The sequence below is a fragment of the Coregonus clupeaformis genome, chromosome 34, assembly GCF_020615455.1.
Source record: "Coregonus clupeaformis isolate EN_2021a chromosome 34, ASM2061545v1, whole genome shotgun sequence".
NCBI classification, from domain to species: Eukaryota; Metazoa; Chordata; class Actinopteri; order Salmoniformes; family Salmonidae; genus Coregonus; species Coregonus clupeaformis.
The window spans coordinates 13,819,654-13,835,299 of NC_059225.1; the positions used below are offsets into that span (position 1 = coordinate 13,819,654).

General features: G+C 44.5%; 1 protein-coding gene across 4 annotated transcripts in view; it reads right to left on the reverse strand.

The window, feature by feature from the left end:
• spata13 (spermatogenesis associated 13) overlaps positions 1–15,646 on the reverse strand; it is a 39,391-nt gene that overhangs the window by 6,786 nt on the left and 16,959 nt on the right. The window contains exons 3-8 of one of the 4 annotated variants that reach the window (XM_041861772.2): positions 14,806–14,865; positions 10,400–10,867; positions 8,535–8,679; positions 8,134–8,264; positions 7,534–7,713; positions 5,897–6,100 (exon numbers count right to left, since the gene is read on the reverse strand). In XM_041861772.2, coding sequence (XP_041717706.1) covers positions 5,897–6,100; positions 7,534–7,713; positions 8,134–8,264; positions 8,535–8,679; positions 10,400–10,867; positions 14,806–14,865 — 1,188 coding nt within the window. The remainder of the gene's footprint in view (positions 1–5,896; positions 6,101–7,533; positions 7,714–8,133; positions 8,265–8,534; positions 8,680–10,399; positions 10,868–14,805; positions 14,866–15,646) is intronic. The other 3 variants (XM_041861774.2, XM_041861773.2, XM_041861775.2) reach the window with 3 other exon arrangements.

The following is a 15,646-nucleotide window of genomic DNA, read 5'->3' on the forward strand; positions in this document are numbered from 1 at the left end:
GTGCAGTTAACTCTAATAAACTTATCCTCTGCAGCAGAGATAACTCTGGGTCTTCCATTCCTGTGGTGGTCCTCATGAGAGCCAGTTTCATCATAGCACTTGACGGTTTTTGCGACTGCACTAGAAGAAACTTTCAAAGTTATTGACATTTTCCGGATTGACTTTCCTTCATGTCTTAAAGTAATGATGGACTGTCGTTTCTATTTGCTTATTTGAGCTGTTCTTGCCATAATATGGACTTGGTCTTTTACCAGATAAGGCTATCTTCTGTATACCAACCTTACCTTGTCACAAACGCATTAAGAAAGAAAGAAATTCCACAAACCATGTATTTAGATTGTAGGTAGGTATTGTAGTTAGGTATTGTAGGTAGTTTATCTAGGTAGTTATTGTAGGTAAGTATTGTATTCGGCTGAGCCCGGTGAAGCACGAGGCTAGCTAACCCACTGCCTGGACCAATAAAGCTAGCTAGCTAGCGGGTAGCTACTGGTAACTATTAGCAACTGTGGATGTTATTTCACGCTTAAGAGTATCTGTAATTATGCCAGCTAGCTACCTACCATTCAGCTGTTTTTCTAACCTCATTATCTGAAGCGTTAACGTTTGGTAGTTAGTAGCTACTGTACTTGAAATTTAGCTAGCTTGTTGCTACCTGGATCGCTAACTAAACAATAGCTGGAACGACCTAGCTGTAATGTTTGGAGACGCTTTCTCTCCGTTGGGACAGACGCAAACTGGCTAAATCGATTCAGTAGCTAGCTTTACACTAGGGTAAGTTATAACCTACATTTATTTTTATTTTAACATACTGGTAACCAGAGTCGTTCAACAGGAATTCAAGACATGGGTGACTAGTTAACGTTAGCTTGGCTCTCTCTGTGTGTTTCGTTGACAGAGAGCAATGGCTAGCTAATATGCGAACTATTCTAGCTAGCTAACTAACTGGCTGAATAAGTTGACGATGTACTCACTCAAACTGTCAAAACTAACCCCAAAACTTTACACAACGTTAGACACGGACACGAATGATCTGTTTAGCGTGTTAACACACTATTGGTAGTTTGTTGTAACCGAGTATTGGTGCTAAACCGTGTTATTGGAAGCTAGCATGCTAGTTAGCTATGGCGTCATAGGATACGGTGCCCTGGGCGGTTTTCACGGAAGAATACTGTACCAAGTCAGCTAGCTGAATAAACTAAGTTAGAGTCTATTCCTAGAAAACATTGAACCGCTGTAGTTTACAACAATTATAATTTCTAAAGTGGAAGTTGGGAGAGTTATATTTGAGTGTTTCCGTGAAAAGTAAGTGAGGGAGGCCCCGCTCTCTCGCTTTCCCAGATGTTTAGTTAATTTCATTCCGATCTCCTTTGCATTATTGTAGCCTTTTCTGTAGCCTGTGAACTATGCGTCTGTCTATCCCCGTTCTCTCCTCTCTGCACAGGCCATACAAACGCTTCACACCGCGTGGCTGCTGCCACTCTAATCTGGTGGTCCCTGCGCGCACGACCCACGTGGAGTTCCAGGTCTCCGGCAGCCTCTGGAACTGCCATTCTGCGGCCAACAAGGCAGAGTTCATCTCAGCCTATGCTACCCTCCACTCCCTCGACTTCTTGGCGCTGACGGAAACATGGATTACCACAGAAAACACTGCTACTCCTACTGCTCTTTCCTCATCTGATCATGTGTTCTCGCATACCCAGAGAGCATCTGGTCAGCGCGGCGGTGGCACAGGAATCCTCATCTCTCCCAAGTGGACATTCTCTCTTTTCCCCCTGACCCATCTGTCTATCTCCTCATTTGAATTCCATGATGTCACAGTCACTAGCCCATTCAAGCTTAACATCCTTATCATTTATCGCCCTCCAGGTTCCCTTGGAGAGTTCATCAATGAGCTTGACGCCTTGATAAGTTCCTTTCCTGAGGATGGCTCACCCCTCACAGTTCTGGGTGACTTTAACCTCCCTACGTCTGCCTTTGACTCATTTCTCTCTGCCTCCTTCTTTCCACTCCTTTCCTCTTTTGACCTCACGCTCTCACAAGGCTCACGCTTGACCTCATCTTTACTAGATGCTGTTCTTCTACTAATCTCACTGCAACTCCCCTCCAAGTCTCCGACCACTACTTTGTATCCTTTTCTCTCTCGCTCTCCTTCAACACTACTCACTCTGCCCCTACTCAGTTGGTAATGTGCCGTCGCAACCTTCACTCTCTCTCTCCCGCTACTCTCTCCTCTTCCGTCCTATCATCTCTTCCCTCTGCTAAATCCTTCTCCCTCCAATCTCCTGATTCTGCCTCCTCAACCCTCCTCTCCTCCCTTTCTGCATCTTTTGACTCTCTATGTCCCCTATCCTCTTGGCCGGCTCGGTCCTCCCCTCCTGCTCCGTGGCTTGACGACTCATTGCGAGCTCACAGAACAGGGCTCCGGGCAGCCGAGCGGAAATGGAGGAAAACTAGACTCCCTGCGGACCTATCATCTTTTCACTCCCTCCTCTCTACATTCTCTTCCTCTGTTTCTGCTGCTAAAGCCACTTTCTACCACTCTAAATGTCAAGCCTCTGCCTCTAACCCTAGGAAGCTCTTTGCCACCTTCTCCTCCCTGCTGAATCCTCCTCCTCCTCCCCCTCCCTCTCTGTGGATGACTTCGTCAACCATTTTGAAAAGAAGGTTGACGACATCCGATCCTCATTTATTAAGTCAAATGACACCGCTGGTCCTGCTCACACTTGTGACGGCCGGCCGCCCAACAACCTGCCCGCTTGACCCTATCCCCTCCTCTCTTCTCCAGACCATTTCCGGAGACCTTCTCCCTTACCTCACCTCGCTCATCAACTCATTCTTGACCGCTGGCCATGTCCCTTCCGTCTTCAAGAGAGCGAGAGTTGCACCCCTCCTCAAAAAACCTACACTCGATCCCTCCGATGTCAACAACTACAGACCAGTATCCCTTCTTTCTTTTCTCTCCAAAACTCTTTAGCGTGCAGTCTCTAGCCAACTCTCCTGCTATCTCTCTCAGAATGACCTTCTTGATCCAAACCAGTCAGGTTTCAAGACTGGTTATTCAACTGAGACTGCTCTTCTCTGTGTCACGGAGGCTCTCCACACTGCTAAAGCTAACTCTCTCTCCTCTGCTCTTATCCTTCTAGACCTATCTGCTGCCTTTGATACTGTGAACCATCAGATCCTCCTCTCCACCCTCTCCGAGTTGGGCATCTCCGGCGCTGCTCACTCTTGGATTACGTCCTACCTGACAGGTCGCTCCTACCAGGTGGCGTGGCGAGAATCTGTCTCTGCACCACGTGCTCTCACCACTGGTGTCCCCCAGGGCTCAGTTCTAGGCCCTCTCCTATTCTCTCTATACACCAAGTCACTTGGCTCTGTCATATCCTCACATGGTCTCTCCTATCATTGCTACGCAGACGACACACAACTAATTTTCTCCTTTCCCCCTTCTGATAACCAGGTGGCGAATCGCATCTCTTCATGTCTGGCAGACATATCAGTGTGGATGTCGGATCACCAGCTCAAGCTGAACCTCGGCAAGACGGAGCTGCTCTTCCTCCCGGGGAAGGACTGCCCGCTCCATGATCTTGCCATCACGGTTGACAACTCCATTGTGTCCTCCTCCCAGAGTGCAAATAACCTTGGCATGACCCTGGACAACACCCTGTCGTTCTCCACTAACATCAAAGCGGTGACCCGATCCTGCAGGTTCATGCTCTACCACATTTGCAGAGCACGACCCTACCTTACACAGAAAGCGGCACAGGTCCTAATCCAGGCACTTGTCATCTCCCGTCTGGATTACTGCAACTCGCTGTTGGCTGGGCTCCCTGCCTGTGCCATTAAACCCCTACAACTTATCCAGAACGCTGCAGCCCGTCTGGTGTTCAACCTTCCCAAGTTCTCTCATGTCACCCCGCTCCTCCGCACACTCCACTGGCTTCCAGTTGAGGCTCGCATCTACTACAAGACCATGGTGCTTGCCCTACGGAGCTGTGAGGGGAACGGCACCTCCTTACCTTCAGGCTCTGATCAGACCCTACACCCAAACGAGGGCACTACGTTCATCCACCTCTGGCCTGCTAGCCCCCCTACCTCTACGGAAGCACAGTTCCCGCTCAGCCCAGTCAAAGCTATTCGCTGCTCTGGCACCCCAATGGTGGAACAAGCTCCCCCACGACGCCAGGACAGCGGAGTCACTGACCACCTTCCGGAGACACTTGAAACCCTACCTCTTTAAGGAATACTTGGAATAGTATAAAAGTAATCCTTCTACCCACCCCCCCCCCATAAAAAAAAAAGTGGTTGTCCCACTGGCTATCATAAGTTGAATGCACCAATTTGTAAGTCGCTCTGGATAAGAACGTCTGCTAAATGACGTAAATGTAAACAAGGCACACCTGTTAATTGAAATGCATTCCTGGTGACTACCTCATGAAGCTGGTTGAGAAAATGCCAAGAGTGTGCAAAGCTGTCATCAAGGCAAAGGGTGGCTACTTTAAAGAATCTCAAATATATTTTCATTTAACACTATTGGTTACTACATAATTCCATGTGTTATATCATCGTTTTGATGGCTTCACTATTATTCTACAACGTAGAAAATAGTCAAAATAAAGAAAAACCCTTGAATGAGTAGGTGTGTCCAAACTTTTGACTGGTACTGTATATAGGTCCACTAACCTCTTAAGGATCTGACCCTTTTTTCCCAATTTTTGCCTAAAATGACATACCCAAATCTAACTACCTGTAGTTCAGGACCTGAAGCAAGGATATGCAAATTCTTGATACCATTTGAAAGGAAACACTTTGAAGTTTGTGGAAATGTGAAATTAATGTAGGAGAATAACACATTAGATCTGGTAAAAGATAATACAAACAAAAAAACATGCATTTTCTATTTATTTATCTTTGAAATGCAAGAGAAAGGCCACAATATAATATTGCAATTTAGATTTTGGCCACTACATGGCAGCAGTGTGTGCAAAGTTTCAGATTGATCCAGTGAAGCACTGCAATACTGGACTATTTTGTATCAAGTCTGCCCAAATTGGTCAATTGATACATTTTGAAGTACCGTACATAACTATAGAGAACATACAAAAATGATATGGTAATACAAAATGTAAGTTTACACACTCCCAGGAATGTCATACATGATGGGTCATTAACTTATACACTAACTTTCACACATCTAGATGGCCGGGCGGGGTGGGTGTGGAGCCAGAGACAGCAGGGGTTCAAACTGTAGAACCCAGTTCCTACATTTGAATATAAAAATGGATTTTATCAAACAAAACTATGCTACATTTTATCATTGGGCATCTCAGTATGACAAATCAGAGCAAGATTACTGAATGTAAGTACATTATGTACCTTCAGAGGTGAATATATCAACCCAGTTGCCGTGATACGTTTTTTGTTGTTGTGCACTCGCCTCAAACAATAGCATGGTATGTTTTCACTGTAATAGCTACTGTAAATTGGACAGTGCAGTTAGATTAACAAGAATTTAAGCTTTCCGCCCATATAAGACATGTCTGTCCTGGAAAGTCTGCTGTTACTTACAACAGTCATGCTAATCACATTAGCGCACGTTAGCTCAACCGTCCTGTATACGGGACACCGATCCCGTAGAGGTTAACTTTTCTACATACTTCATATCTGGTTTTAGTCGTTTAAGTTAACACTGAAAAAACTAACACGCAATACTTTTCTATGCAGAAAGAACCGCTGACATAGATGTGTTCAATGCAAGGTTTGACCAGCAGGGGGAGCCAATTGGCAGAAAAGCTGGTGGAAATCCAGAGCCGTAGTTGTAATGTCAGTGATGATGGAGGAAAGAGAACGGTTAGGGTCGGTTAATGTTTGTGGTTGTGGTCGAGCCTCCACCCACCTCACAGATGTCCCGGAGATGTTTGATGTAGATGCGTTCAGTGTTCATGATCTCTTTGACCACATTAGTCCTCATCTGCTCGCGGTGCTCTGCGCTGTGTGTGTGAGTGTGTGTGTCCCGGGGGGCAGTGTGTGGGTCCTCTTGGTCCAGAGCACAACTCTCTACACTCTCCGCTCCTGAGTCCTCCTCCTGGTTCACACGCACCTGTCAAATCACACACACACACACCCACGTTACCAGGGCAACCACAGAGTCACAGTCCACCTAGTTAACTAGCACCTACAAATTAAACTTAACCCAACCTACATCCCTATGGTAACATTGGAAACACCATGTATGGTTAACAAGCCCCTGTCCGTCAACAACAATCACCAATAGGGGCAATTACCAAGCGGTCACCTACCTGTCAATTAACTGGCCTCGCCATGGTTACCATAGCTTGCCTTATTAAGACGCAACTGTCAATCAACACAAGTCACCAGGGAAACCACTGAAACCTCTGAACCCCTCAGCCCTTGAACACACACTACCAAGGGGCAGGGTTGGCACTAAGCCAGTTTCAGAGCCTTTGGCTGGGAGGGTCTACAGTAAACATAAATTACGCAGGGAGGTCAGTGTCCACTTAGATAAAACATGGATACTTCTTATATTTCAATGACCCAACTATCATGTCTTGTACAGACAGTTGTTTTGTTTGTGGCCCTTTTTTTTGTTGCTTTATGGCCTGATCTGTATCTTGGTGGGCCCCGTGTAGCTCAGTTGGTAGAGCATGGCGCCCACGGGGGGCCAGTATGAGAGAAAAAAAATGGAGGAAAAAAATGAAAAAATGTATGCACTCACTAACTGTAAGTCGCTCTGGATAAGAGCATCTGCTAAATGACTAAAATGTAAAATGTGTTGTGTAAAAATAATCAATAAAAACATGTTGAAGAAATTGTGAATAATTTACTTTGATTTTTTTTTCTTTTCAATGCAACAGGGTTAGTGCACTAAACAGATTTATTGCGAATAAAAATCAGTGTGTGATGACGTAGTGCACACAAAATGCACTTTTTCACTTAAATTTTCATGTCCCGAATTAAAATCTAAAGTTTAATGTGTTTCCATCACATTTTCAACTCTACCGATACTTTTGTCACAAAAACTGTTGCGTTAAATAGCAAATGTGCCTACTCTGGTCTTGGTACCTGCGCTCTAGCCAACAGCTGGCAGATACAGTGCGGGTAGACTGTGTGGGTAGGCTAGTCTACATTATGAGATTATTATGGATAAGAGCAAGAATATGTTTATTTGTCAAACAGCAGTCAAGCATCTATCATCTTGTCACCAGAATAAGACCATTGATATTTATTGGAAAGGAGCATCAAGATCACCATGCACTTTCACCACCCTGTGAAATTCATCATAACTTATTTAAACTGTAGCCTAATAAACTACATGGTTTACCGCCATGTCTCGCATAGTACATTTTACCGACACAAAATGATCCCACCATGTCGAACAAATGATCTGCCGGCATTCATAAAATTGTACCGAAACTTCCTGTTTCCATCACAGCTGTCGTGATTAATTTTTTATACAGTATGACTTTACTCACATAAAAACTGTGGATGGAAAAGTGGTTATAGTGGTTTTACCCTGACGAAGCTAGAGGGGAACCAGGCCTCCCTGTCTGCCCCCATGCCCCACCACCAGTCCTTGTGAGGGGCCTCCAGCACCCGGATCACATCCCCCGCCTTGAACGCCAGCTCCTGCTCCTCCATCGTCACATGGTCCCACAGGGCCTCCGCATACACCGCTTGACCCTGGCTTATCCACTGACACACACACGCACGAAGATAAAATACCCAATTACATACGTCAGACATGGCTGAAGATTTTCCAGTTAAAGAAATGAGAAGAGTCACATTATTCATTCCTTTCCCCCCTGATGTTTCTCTGTACCCAGAGTTACAGAGTCAGGGTTACGGAGTTATGTAATGACAGACACGCACAGATAAATACAGAATTACATGCACAGCATACTCATGTCCGACACACAGATTATGCTTGGACTTGGACACCAGAGCTGTGTCCAGATCAGTCACACACACACATAGAAATACACGCATCAGGGATGACTTGGCAGAAACGGCATGTTGACTTGGAGAGACGTTACGTCTGTTGCCAGGAACGGTTGCAGAACATCGGCGTTGCTGAACACACTCTGCAGGTAAACACACAGGTAGGCAGCTCACCTGGCTGAGAGCAGACAGCTCCACCCCAGGCTGCAAGTACGTTGTGACATCACTGAGCTCATCAAAGCTCCCCTCCTCCTCACTCACACTGTCACCATCCACCGCTGCACAACACTCTGAGCCGGCATCTGCTTTGGGGAGGAGAGTACAGTTACACACATTAGACATGCTCACACACACAAAGAGGGTAAACACATACTTTTACTTTACACACTCACTTTCAAAGAGCTCTTCTGCTTTGCTGTTCTTTTACAGACAGTAGACCCACTCTGCCTCTCATTCACACACACACACACACACCCTCACCACTCGACCCCACTCTGCCTCATTCTCACACACACAGACATGCGCTCTCCATCTTTATTCCTCTCTTTCACACACAGACACACACACACCCTCACCACTGAGGACTCTGTGTAGTTTGCGTCGTCCGAGGTGGTCCAGTCCGATGGGGGTGCTCTGGGAGAAGGTTGAGGGGCGGAACCTGGCCGACACCGCTCTGTAGGGGGGCACCTGGTGGGATGGGACAGGGGGGCGCGACAGGGCCTAGAGGGACATGGAGAGGACAGTGTTCGGGCCTTTGGGAACATCCAGGGGTTTTGCATCTCAATCACAAACAGGGCATTATTTAACATACTGGGCATTTCCTCTGGAATACACTGTAACAGGTGGTATTATAAACGCAACATGCAACCATTTCAAAGATTTTACTGAGTTACAGTTCATATAAGGAAATCAGTCAATTGAAATACATTCATTAGGCCCTAATCTATGGATTTCACATGACTGGGAATACAGATATGTATCTGTTGGTCACAGATACCTTAAAAAAGTAGGGGTGTGGATCAGAAAACCAGTCAGTATCTGGTGTGACCACCTTTTGCCTCATGCAGCGCGACACATCTCCTTCGCATAGAGTTCATCAGGCTGTTGATTGTGGCCTGTGGAATGTTGTCCCACTCCTCTTCAATGGAGAAGTTGCTGGATATTGGCGGGAACTGGAACACGCTGTCGTACACGTCGATCCAGAGCATCCCAAACATGCTCAATGGGTGATATGTCTGGTGGGTATGCAGGCATTGAAGAACTGGGACATTTTCAGCTGCCAGGAATTGTGTACAGATCCTTGTGACATGGGGCCGTGCATTATCATGCTGAAACATGAGGTGATGGCGGCGGATGAATGGCACTACAATGGGCTTCAGAATCTCGCCACCGTATAGCTGTGCATTCAAAATGCCATCGATAAAATGCAAATGTGTTTGTGGTCTGTAACTTATGCCTGTCCATACCATAACCCCACCGCCACCATGCGGCACTCTGTTCACAACGTTGACATCAGCAAACCGCTCACCCACACGACGCCATACACACGGTCTGCCATCTGCCCAGTACAGTTAAAACCGGGATTAATCCGTGAAGAGCACACTAATCCAACATGCCAGTGGCCATCGAAGGTGCGCATTTTCCCACTGAAGTCAGTTACGATACCGAACTGCAGTCAGGTCAAGACCCTGGTGAGGACGATGAGCAGGCAGATGAGCTTCCCTGAGACGGTTTCTGACAGTTTGTGCAGAAATTATTCGGTTGTGCAAACCCACAGTTTCATCAGCTGTCTAGGTGGCTGGTCTCAGACGATCCCGCAGGTGAAGAAACTGGATGTGAAGGTCCTGGGCTGGAGTGGTTACATAAGGTCTGCAGTTGAGGCCAGTTGGACGTACTGCCAAATTCTCTAAAACGACGTTGGATGTGGTTTATGGTAGAGAAATGAACATTAAATTCTCTGGCAACAACTCTGTTGGCCATTCCTGCAGTCAGCATGCATATTGCGGCATTGTGTTGTGTGACAAAACTGCACATTTTAGAGTGGCCTGTGTAATGATCATGTTGTTTAATTAGCTTATTGATATGCCACACCTGTCAGGTGGATGCATTATCTTGGCAAGGAGAAATGCTCACTAACAGGGATATAAACTAATTTGTGCACAACATTTGAGAGAAATAAGCATTTTGTGCATATAGAACATTTCTGGGATCTTTTATTTCAGCTCATGAAACATGGGACCAACACTTTACATGTTGTGTTTATATTTCTGTTCAGTAATGTAACATACATACATACATACATACATACATACATACATACATACACATACATACATACATACACACACACACACACACACACACACGTACACACACACACATATATACACACACACACACACACACACATCTAGCCATTGTTTAGAGGTGAGTTGCTTACAGAAGGCAGACTGTCCTCTCTCTCCTCAGCTCCAGGTGAAGAGTACAGAGCCACTCCTCCAATAACAGACGTGGGCCGTCTCCTCCGGCACTGGAGATCTCCATTCATATTGTAGTTCTCTGGGCTGTCTCTGTCCTGCGAGCCTCCATTGCTTTTGTAGTCCTGACAGGGAGTTCCATTTGTAGTCCTCTCCTTAGGATGTAGCTCAGTCTCCTCCTCGGGGATGGCGTACTTCCTGGCTACCAGCTGAGCGTAGTCAGAGATTGGCCGAGGCCTCGATCGGCCAGCCCTTCGCCTGGGGATGAAGGACGTGGACGTTTCTGTGGAACCCATTTTCATCAGTGACATGGGTGAGGTGGGAGACTCTGGGGGACATGTTGGTGTGAGAGAAGGGGTACCGGTGGCTGAAGGAGGGGGCGTCTCTTTACCCCCTAATAGTGCCTCTCTGCCCTGTTCGTCTAATGTACCCTGAAGGTGAGAGCAAAGGTGAAAGGTCAATGAGAAGCCCCACAATGTTTGCCTCTAACAAACATCTGCAGGAAAGAACGTCAATCAAAAACAGAGCATGCCGTTTAGTTGACGTGTCATTAATGTGGAAAGTTAGTACTAATGTGTTTGGACTCTGTAATATGGAATATATCTTTGCACATTATTTTCCCCCATATCACATTACCTCAAGAAATAAAAAGCTCTTATCAAATTGTATGTGTACACACAAGTAGGAGCGATAGCAGAGTACATATTTCTTTCTATTTAGGTTCCTGGCCATTTGAGAAATAGCGCAATGTTTAGTCTGTAACTGACCTGAAAGCTTACTACTGTAATGTGTACTGTTCTGGTTTAGGCTAGTTTGACATTGGTATTGGTTTGTCAGAAGAGAGGGGTAAATCCATTTGAATTCAATCACTTTTTGACAGCACCCCTTATAATTTGGACGAAACCTTCCATACATACAGTGCCTTCAAAAAGTATTCATACCCCTTGACCTTTCCACATTTTGTTGTGTTACAGCCTGAATTCAAAATTGATTAAATGTTTTTTTTATCTCACCCATTTACTACACACAATACCCCATATGATGACAAAGTGAAAACATGTTTAGACATTTGTACTAATTTATTGAAAATTAAATACTGAAATCTATTTTACATAAGTATTCACACCCCTGAGTCAATACATGTTAGAATCACCTTTGGCAGTGATTATAGCTGTGAGTCTTTCTGGGTAAGTCTCTACCAGCTCTCCACACCTGGATTGTACAATATTTGCCAATTATTCTCTTCAAAATTATTCAAGCTCTGTCAAATTGGTTGTTGATCATTGCTAGACAGCCATTTTCAAGTCTTGCAATAGATTTCCAAGCAGATTTAAGTCCAAACTAACTCGGCCACTCAGGAACATTCACTGTCTTGGTAAGCAATTCCAGTGTAGATTTGGTCTTGTGTTTTAGGTTATTGTCCTGCTGAAAAGTGAATTCATCTCCCAGTGTCTGGTGGAAAGCAGACTGAACCAGATTTTCCTCTAGGATTTTGCCTGTGCTTAGCGCCATTCCGTTTCTTCTTTATACTGAAAAACTCCCCAGTTCTTAGCGATTACAAGCATACCCATAACATGATGCAGCCACCACCATGCTTGAAAATATGGAGAGTGGTACTCAGTAATGTGTTGTATTGGATGTGCCCCAAACATAACACTTTCTATTCAGGACAAAAAGTTAATTGCTTTGCCAATCTTTTGCAGTATTACTTTAGTGCCTTGTTGCAAACAGGATGCATGTTGTAGAATATTTTTATTCTGTTAGGATTCCTTCTTTTCACTGTCAATTAGGTTAGTATTGTGGAATAACTACAATGTTGTTGATCCATCCTCAGTTTTCTCCTATCACAGCCATTCAACTCTAACTGTTTTAAAGTCACCATTGGCCTCATGATGAAACCCCTGAGCGGTTTCCTTCCTCTCCGGCAACTATGTTAGGAAGGACGCCTGTATCTTTGTAGTGACTGGGTGTATTGATACATCATCCAAAGTGTAATTGATAACTTCCCCATGCTCAAAGGGATATTCAATTTCTGTTACAGATAATTGTATGTGTGGGGTACAGAGACGAGGAAGTCATTCAAAAATCATGTTACACACTATTATTGCACAGAGTGAGTCCATGCAACTTATGTGACTTGTTAAGCAGCTTCTTACTCCTGAACTTATTTAGGATTGCCATAACAAAGGGTTTGAACACTTATTGACTCAAGACATTTCAGCTTTTCATTTTTTATTAATGTGTAAACATTTGTAAAAACATAATTCCATTTTGACATTATGGGGTATTGTGTGTAGGCCAATGACCAAAAATCTCAATTTAATCCATTTAAAATTCAGGCTGTAAAAAAAGATGTGGAAAAAGTCAAGTGGTGTGAGTACTTTGAGGGCACTGTATTTGCCCAATGTAGAAGTGCTCTGAAAGAAAATGTTTGGACCTGAATGCCAAAACATTCAAGAGATAAAGGTGTTCAAAGTTGACCCATTTTGCATACCCCACCATACTATGAGACATCCATGTCTTCATCACTGAAAAAAAAAATATATATATTTTTTATATATATATATATATATATATATATATATATATATATATATATATATATACAGTGCCTTGCAAAAGTATTCATTCCCCTTGGCGTTTTTCCTATTTTGTTGCATTATATTATTTGGATTTCATGTAATGGACACACACAAAATAGTCCAAATTGGTGAAGTGAAATGAAAAAAAGAACTTGTTTCAAAAAATTCTAAAGAATAAATAACGGAAAAGTGGTGCGTGCATATGTATTCACCCCCTTTGCTATGAAGCCCCTAAATAAGATCTGGTGCAACCAATTACCTTCAGAAGTCACATAATTAGTTAAATAAAGTCCACCTGTGTGCACTCTAAGTGTCACATGATCTGTCACATGATCTCAGAGTTTGCAACACCAGTAAGCAAGGGGAACCACCAATGAGCTCTCCAAACAGGTCAGGGACAAAGTCGTGGAGAAGTAAAAATCAGGGTTGGGTTAAAAAAATAAAATCAGAAACTTTGAACATCCCATGGAGCACCATTAAATCCATTATTAAAAAATTGAAAGAATATGGCACCACAACAAACCTGCCAAGAGAGGGCCGCCCACCAAAACTCACGGACCAGGCAAGGAGGGCATTAATCAGAGGCAACAAAGAGACCAATGATAACCCTGAAGGAGCTGCAAAGCTCCACAGCGGAGATTGGAGTATCTGTCCATAGGACCACTTTAAGCCGTACACTCCACAGAGCTGGGCTTTATGGTAGAGTGGCCAGAAAAAAAGCCATTGCTTAAAGAAAAAAATAAGCAAACACGTTTGGTGTTCGCCAAAAGGCATGTGGGAGACTCCCCAAACATATGGAAGAAGGTACTCTGGTCAGATGAGACTAACATTGAGCTTTTTGGCCATCAAGGAAAACGCTATGTCTGGCGCAAACCCAACACCTCTCATCACACCGAGAACACCATCCCCACAGTGAAGCATGGTGGTGGCAGCATCATGCTGTGGGGATGTCTTTCCATCGGCAGGGACTGGGAAACTGGTCAGAATTGAAGTAATGATGGATGGCGCTAAATACAGGGAAATTCCAGCAGGACAATGACCCTAAGCATACTGCTAAAGCAACACTCGAGTGGTTTAAGGGGAAACATTTAAATGTCTTGGAATGGCCTAGTCAAAGCCCAGACCCCAATCCAATTGAGAATCTGTGGTATGACTTAAAGATTGCTGTACACAAGCAGAACCCATCCAACTTGAAGGAGCTGGAGCAGTTTTGCCTTGAAGAATGGGCAAAAATCCCAGTGGCTAGATGTGCCAAGCTTGTAGAGACATACCCCAAGAGACTTGCAGCTGTAATTGCTGCAAAAGGTGGCTCTACAAAGTATTGACTTTGGGGGGGGAATAGTTATGCACGCTCAAGTTCTGTTTGTTTGGTCATATTTCTGTATTCAAGAGCATGCCGTGTCTCAACCGATGGCGGGCAGAACACAAAAACATCAGATGATGTGAAATAGGGTCTAAGCTACAACATATCAGAATATGAAAAGAATCGGCATTTACGCATTTTTCGATAATTGATGACGATTTTTTTTATTTTTATTCATAAAATAGTTTGACAACACTGTTTGTAAGCTTTTAAATGAGATCAAACTCAACCGTTTATCTTTTCATGGTAGGGTGGGGTATGCAAAATGGGTCAACTTCGAGCACCTTTATCACCTGAATGTTTTGGCATTCAGGTCCAAAAAGTTATTTTCTGACCACTTTTTCCATGGGCAAACATGTATGGAAAGTTTTGTTTAAATCAAAAGAGATGGTGTCAAAATGTGATTGAATTCAAATGGATTTACCCAGAGATGTCCCCTTACCTCCTGCTCCTCCTGATCTTGGTCTGGTCTGGTCCATATGCACTGGAAAGGTACACAGTGGATCAGCACCATGGTCAAACACCAACACACTCGCAGGCCTTTGTTCCGAGGCCTGGGTCTCTCTCTCCTTTAGTCCTCTACTGTACGTTCCCCTGCTTCTCTCTCTTCAACCAAAGTAAAGGAGCTCCTTCCCCTCATCTTATCAAATAAAAATCTGCCATCACGGTCCTCGATCAAATAAACCAGTCTTCTGATTGACCTCTAGTCCTCTAACAACCCAGTGTATTATTCCTGGTTGTGTCGGTAGCGTTTTCCTAGATCTCCCGCTGTAAACTCTCACAGGCCCAGTGTGACTAGTGGACTTTGTCCCCGTGGCCTGTCTGGGGGGGAAGGGAGGGGACAGCAGTGCATTTACTGATAACCACACAGCCAACCAGACACAGCACACTGGAACGGGAACCCTGCTTGCTTACGCAATACCTCCACCAATCATAAACAAAACCTAAAGGATTAACTGTGCCTGTTCTACTCCTTCAGAGTGGCTGGCCTCCATATTTGACTTTGCTGTGGCTGTTGGAAGTCACAATCAAAGTGGGGACAAATACACTGCCAACGCTGAGACACAGAGAGTGACAGTAGATATGACACGGAGCTGGGGCCAATCAGCTTGGCTGTAGAGCTTGATTGACAATTGACTTGGGGCCAATCAGCTGGGCTGTAGAGCTTGATTGACAATTGACTTGACCAATTAGGGTAGCTAGGTTTCAGTGATGTTAAGACTTTCGCATGCTTCCCAGTTGAAACAGTTCACGCATATATGAAC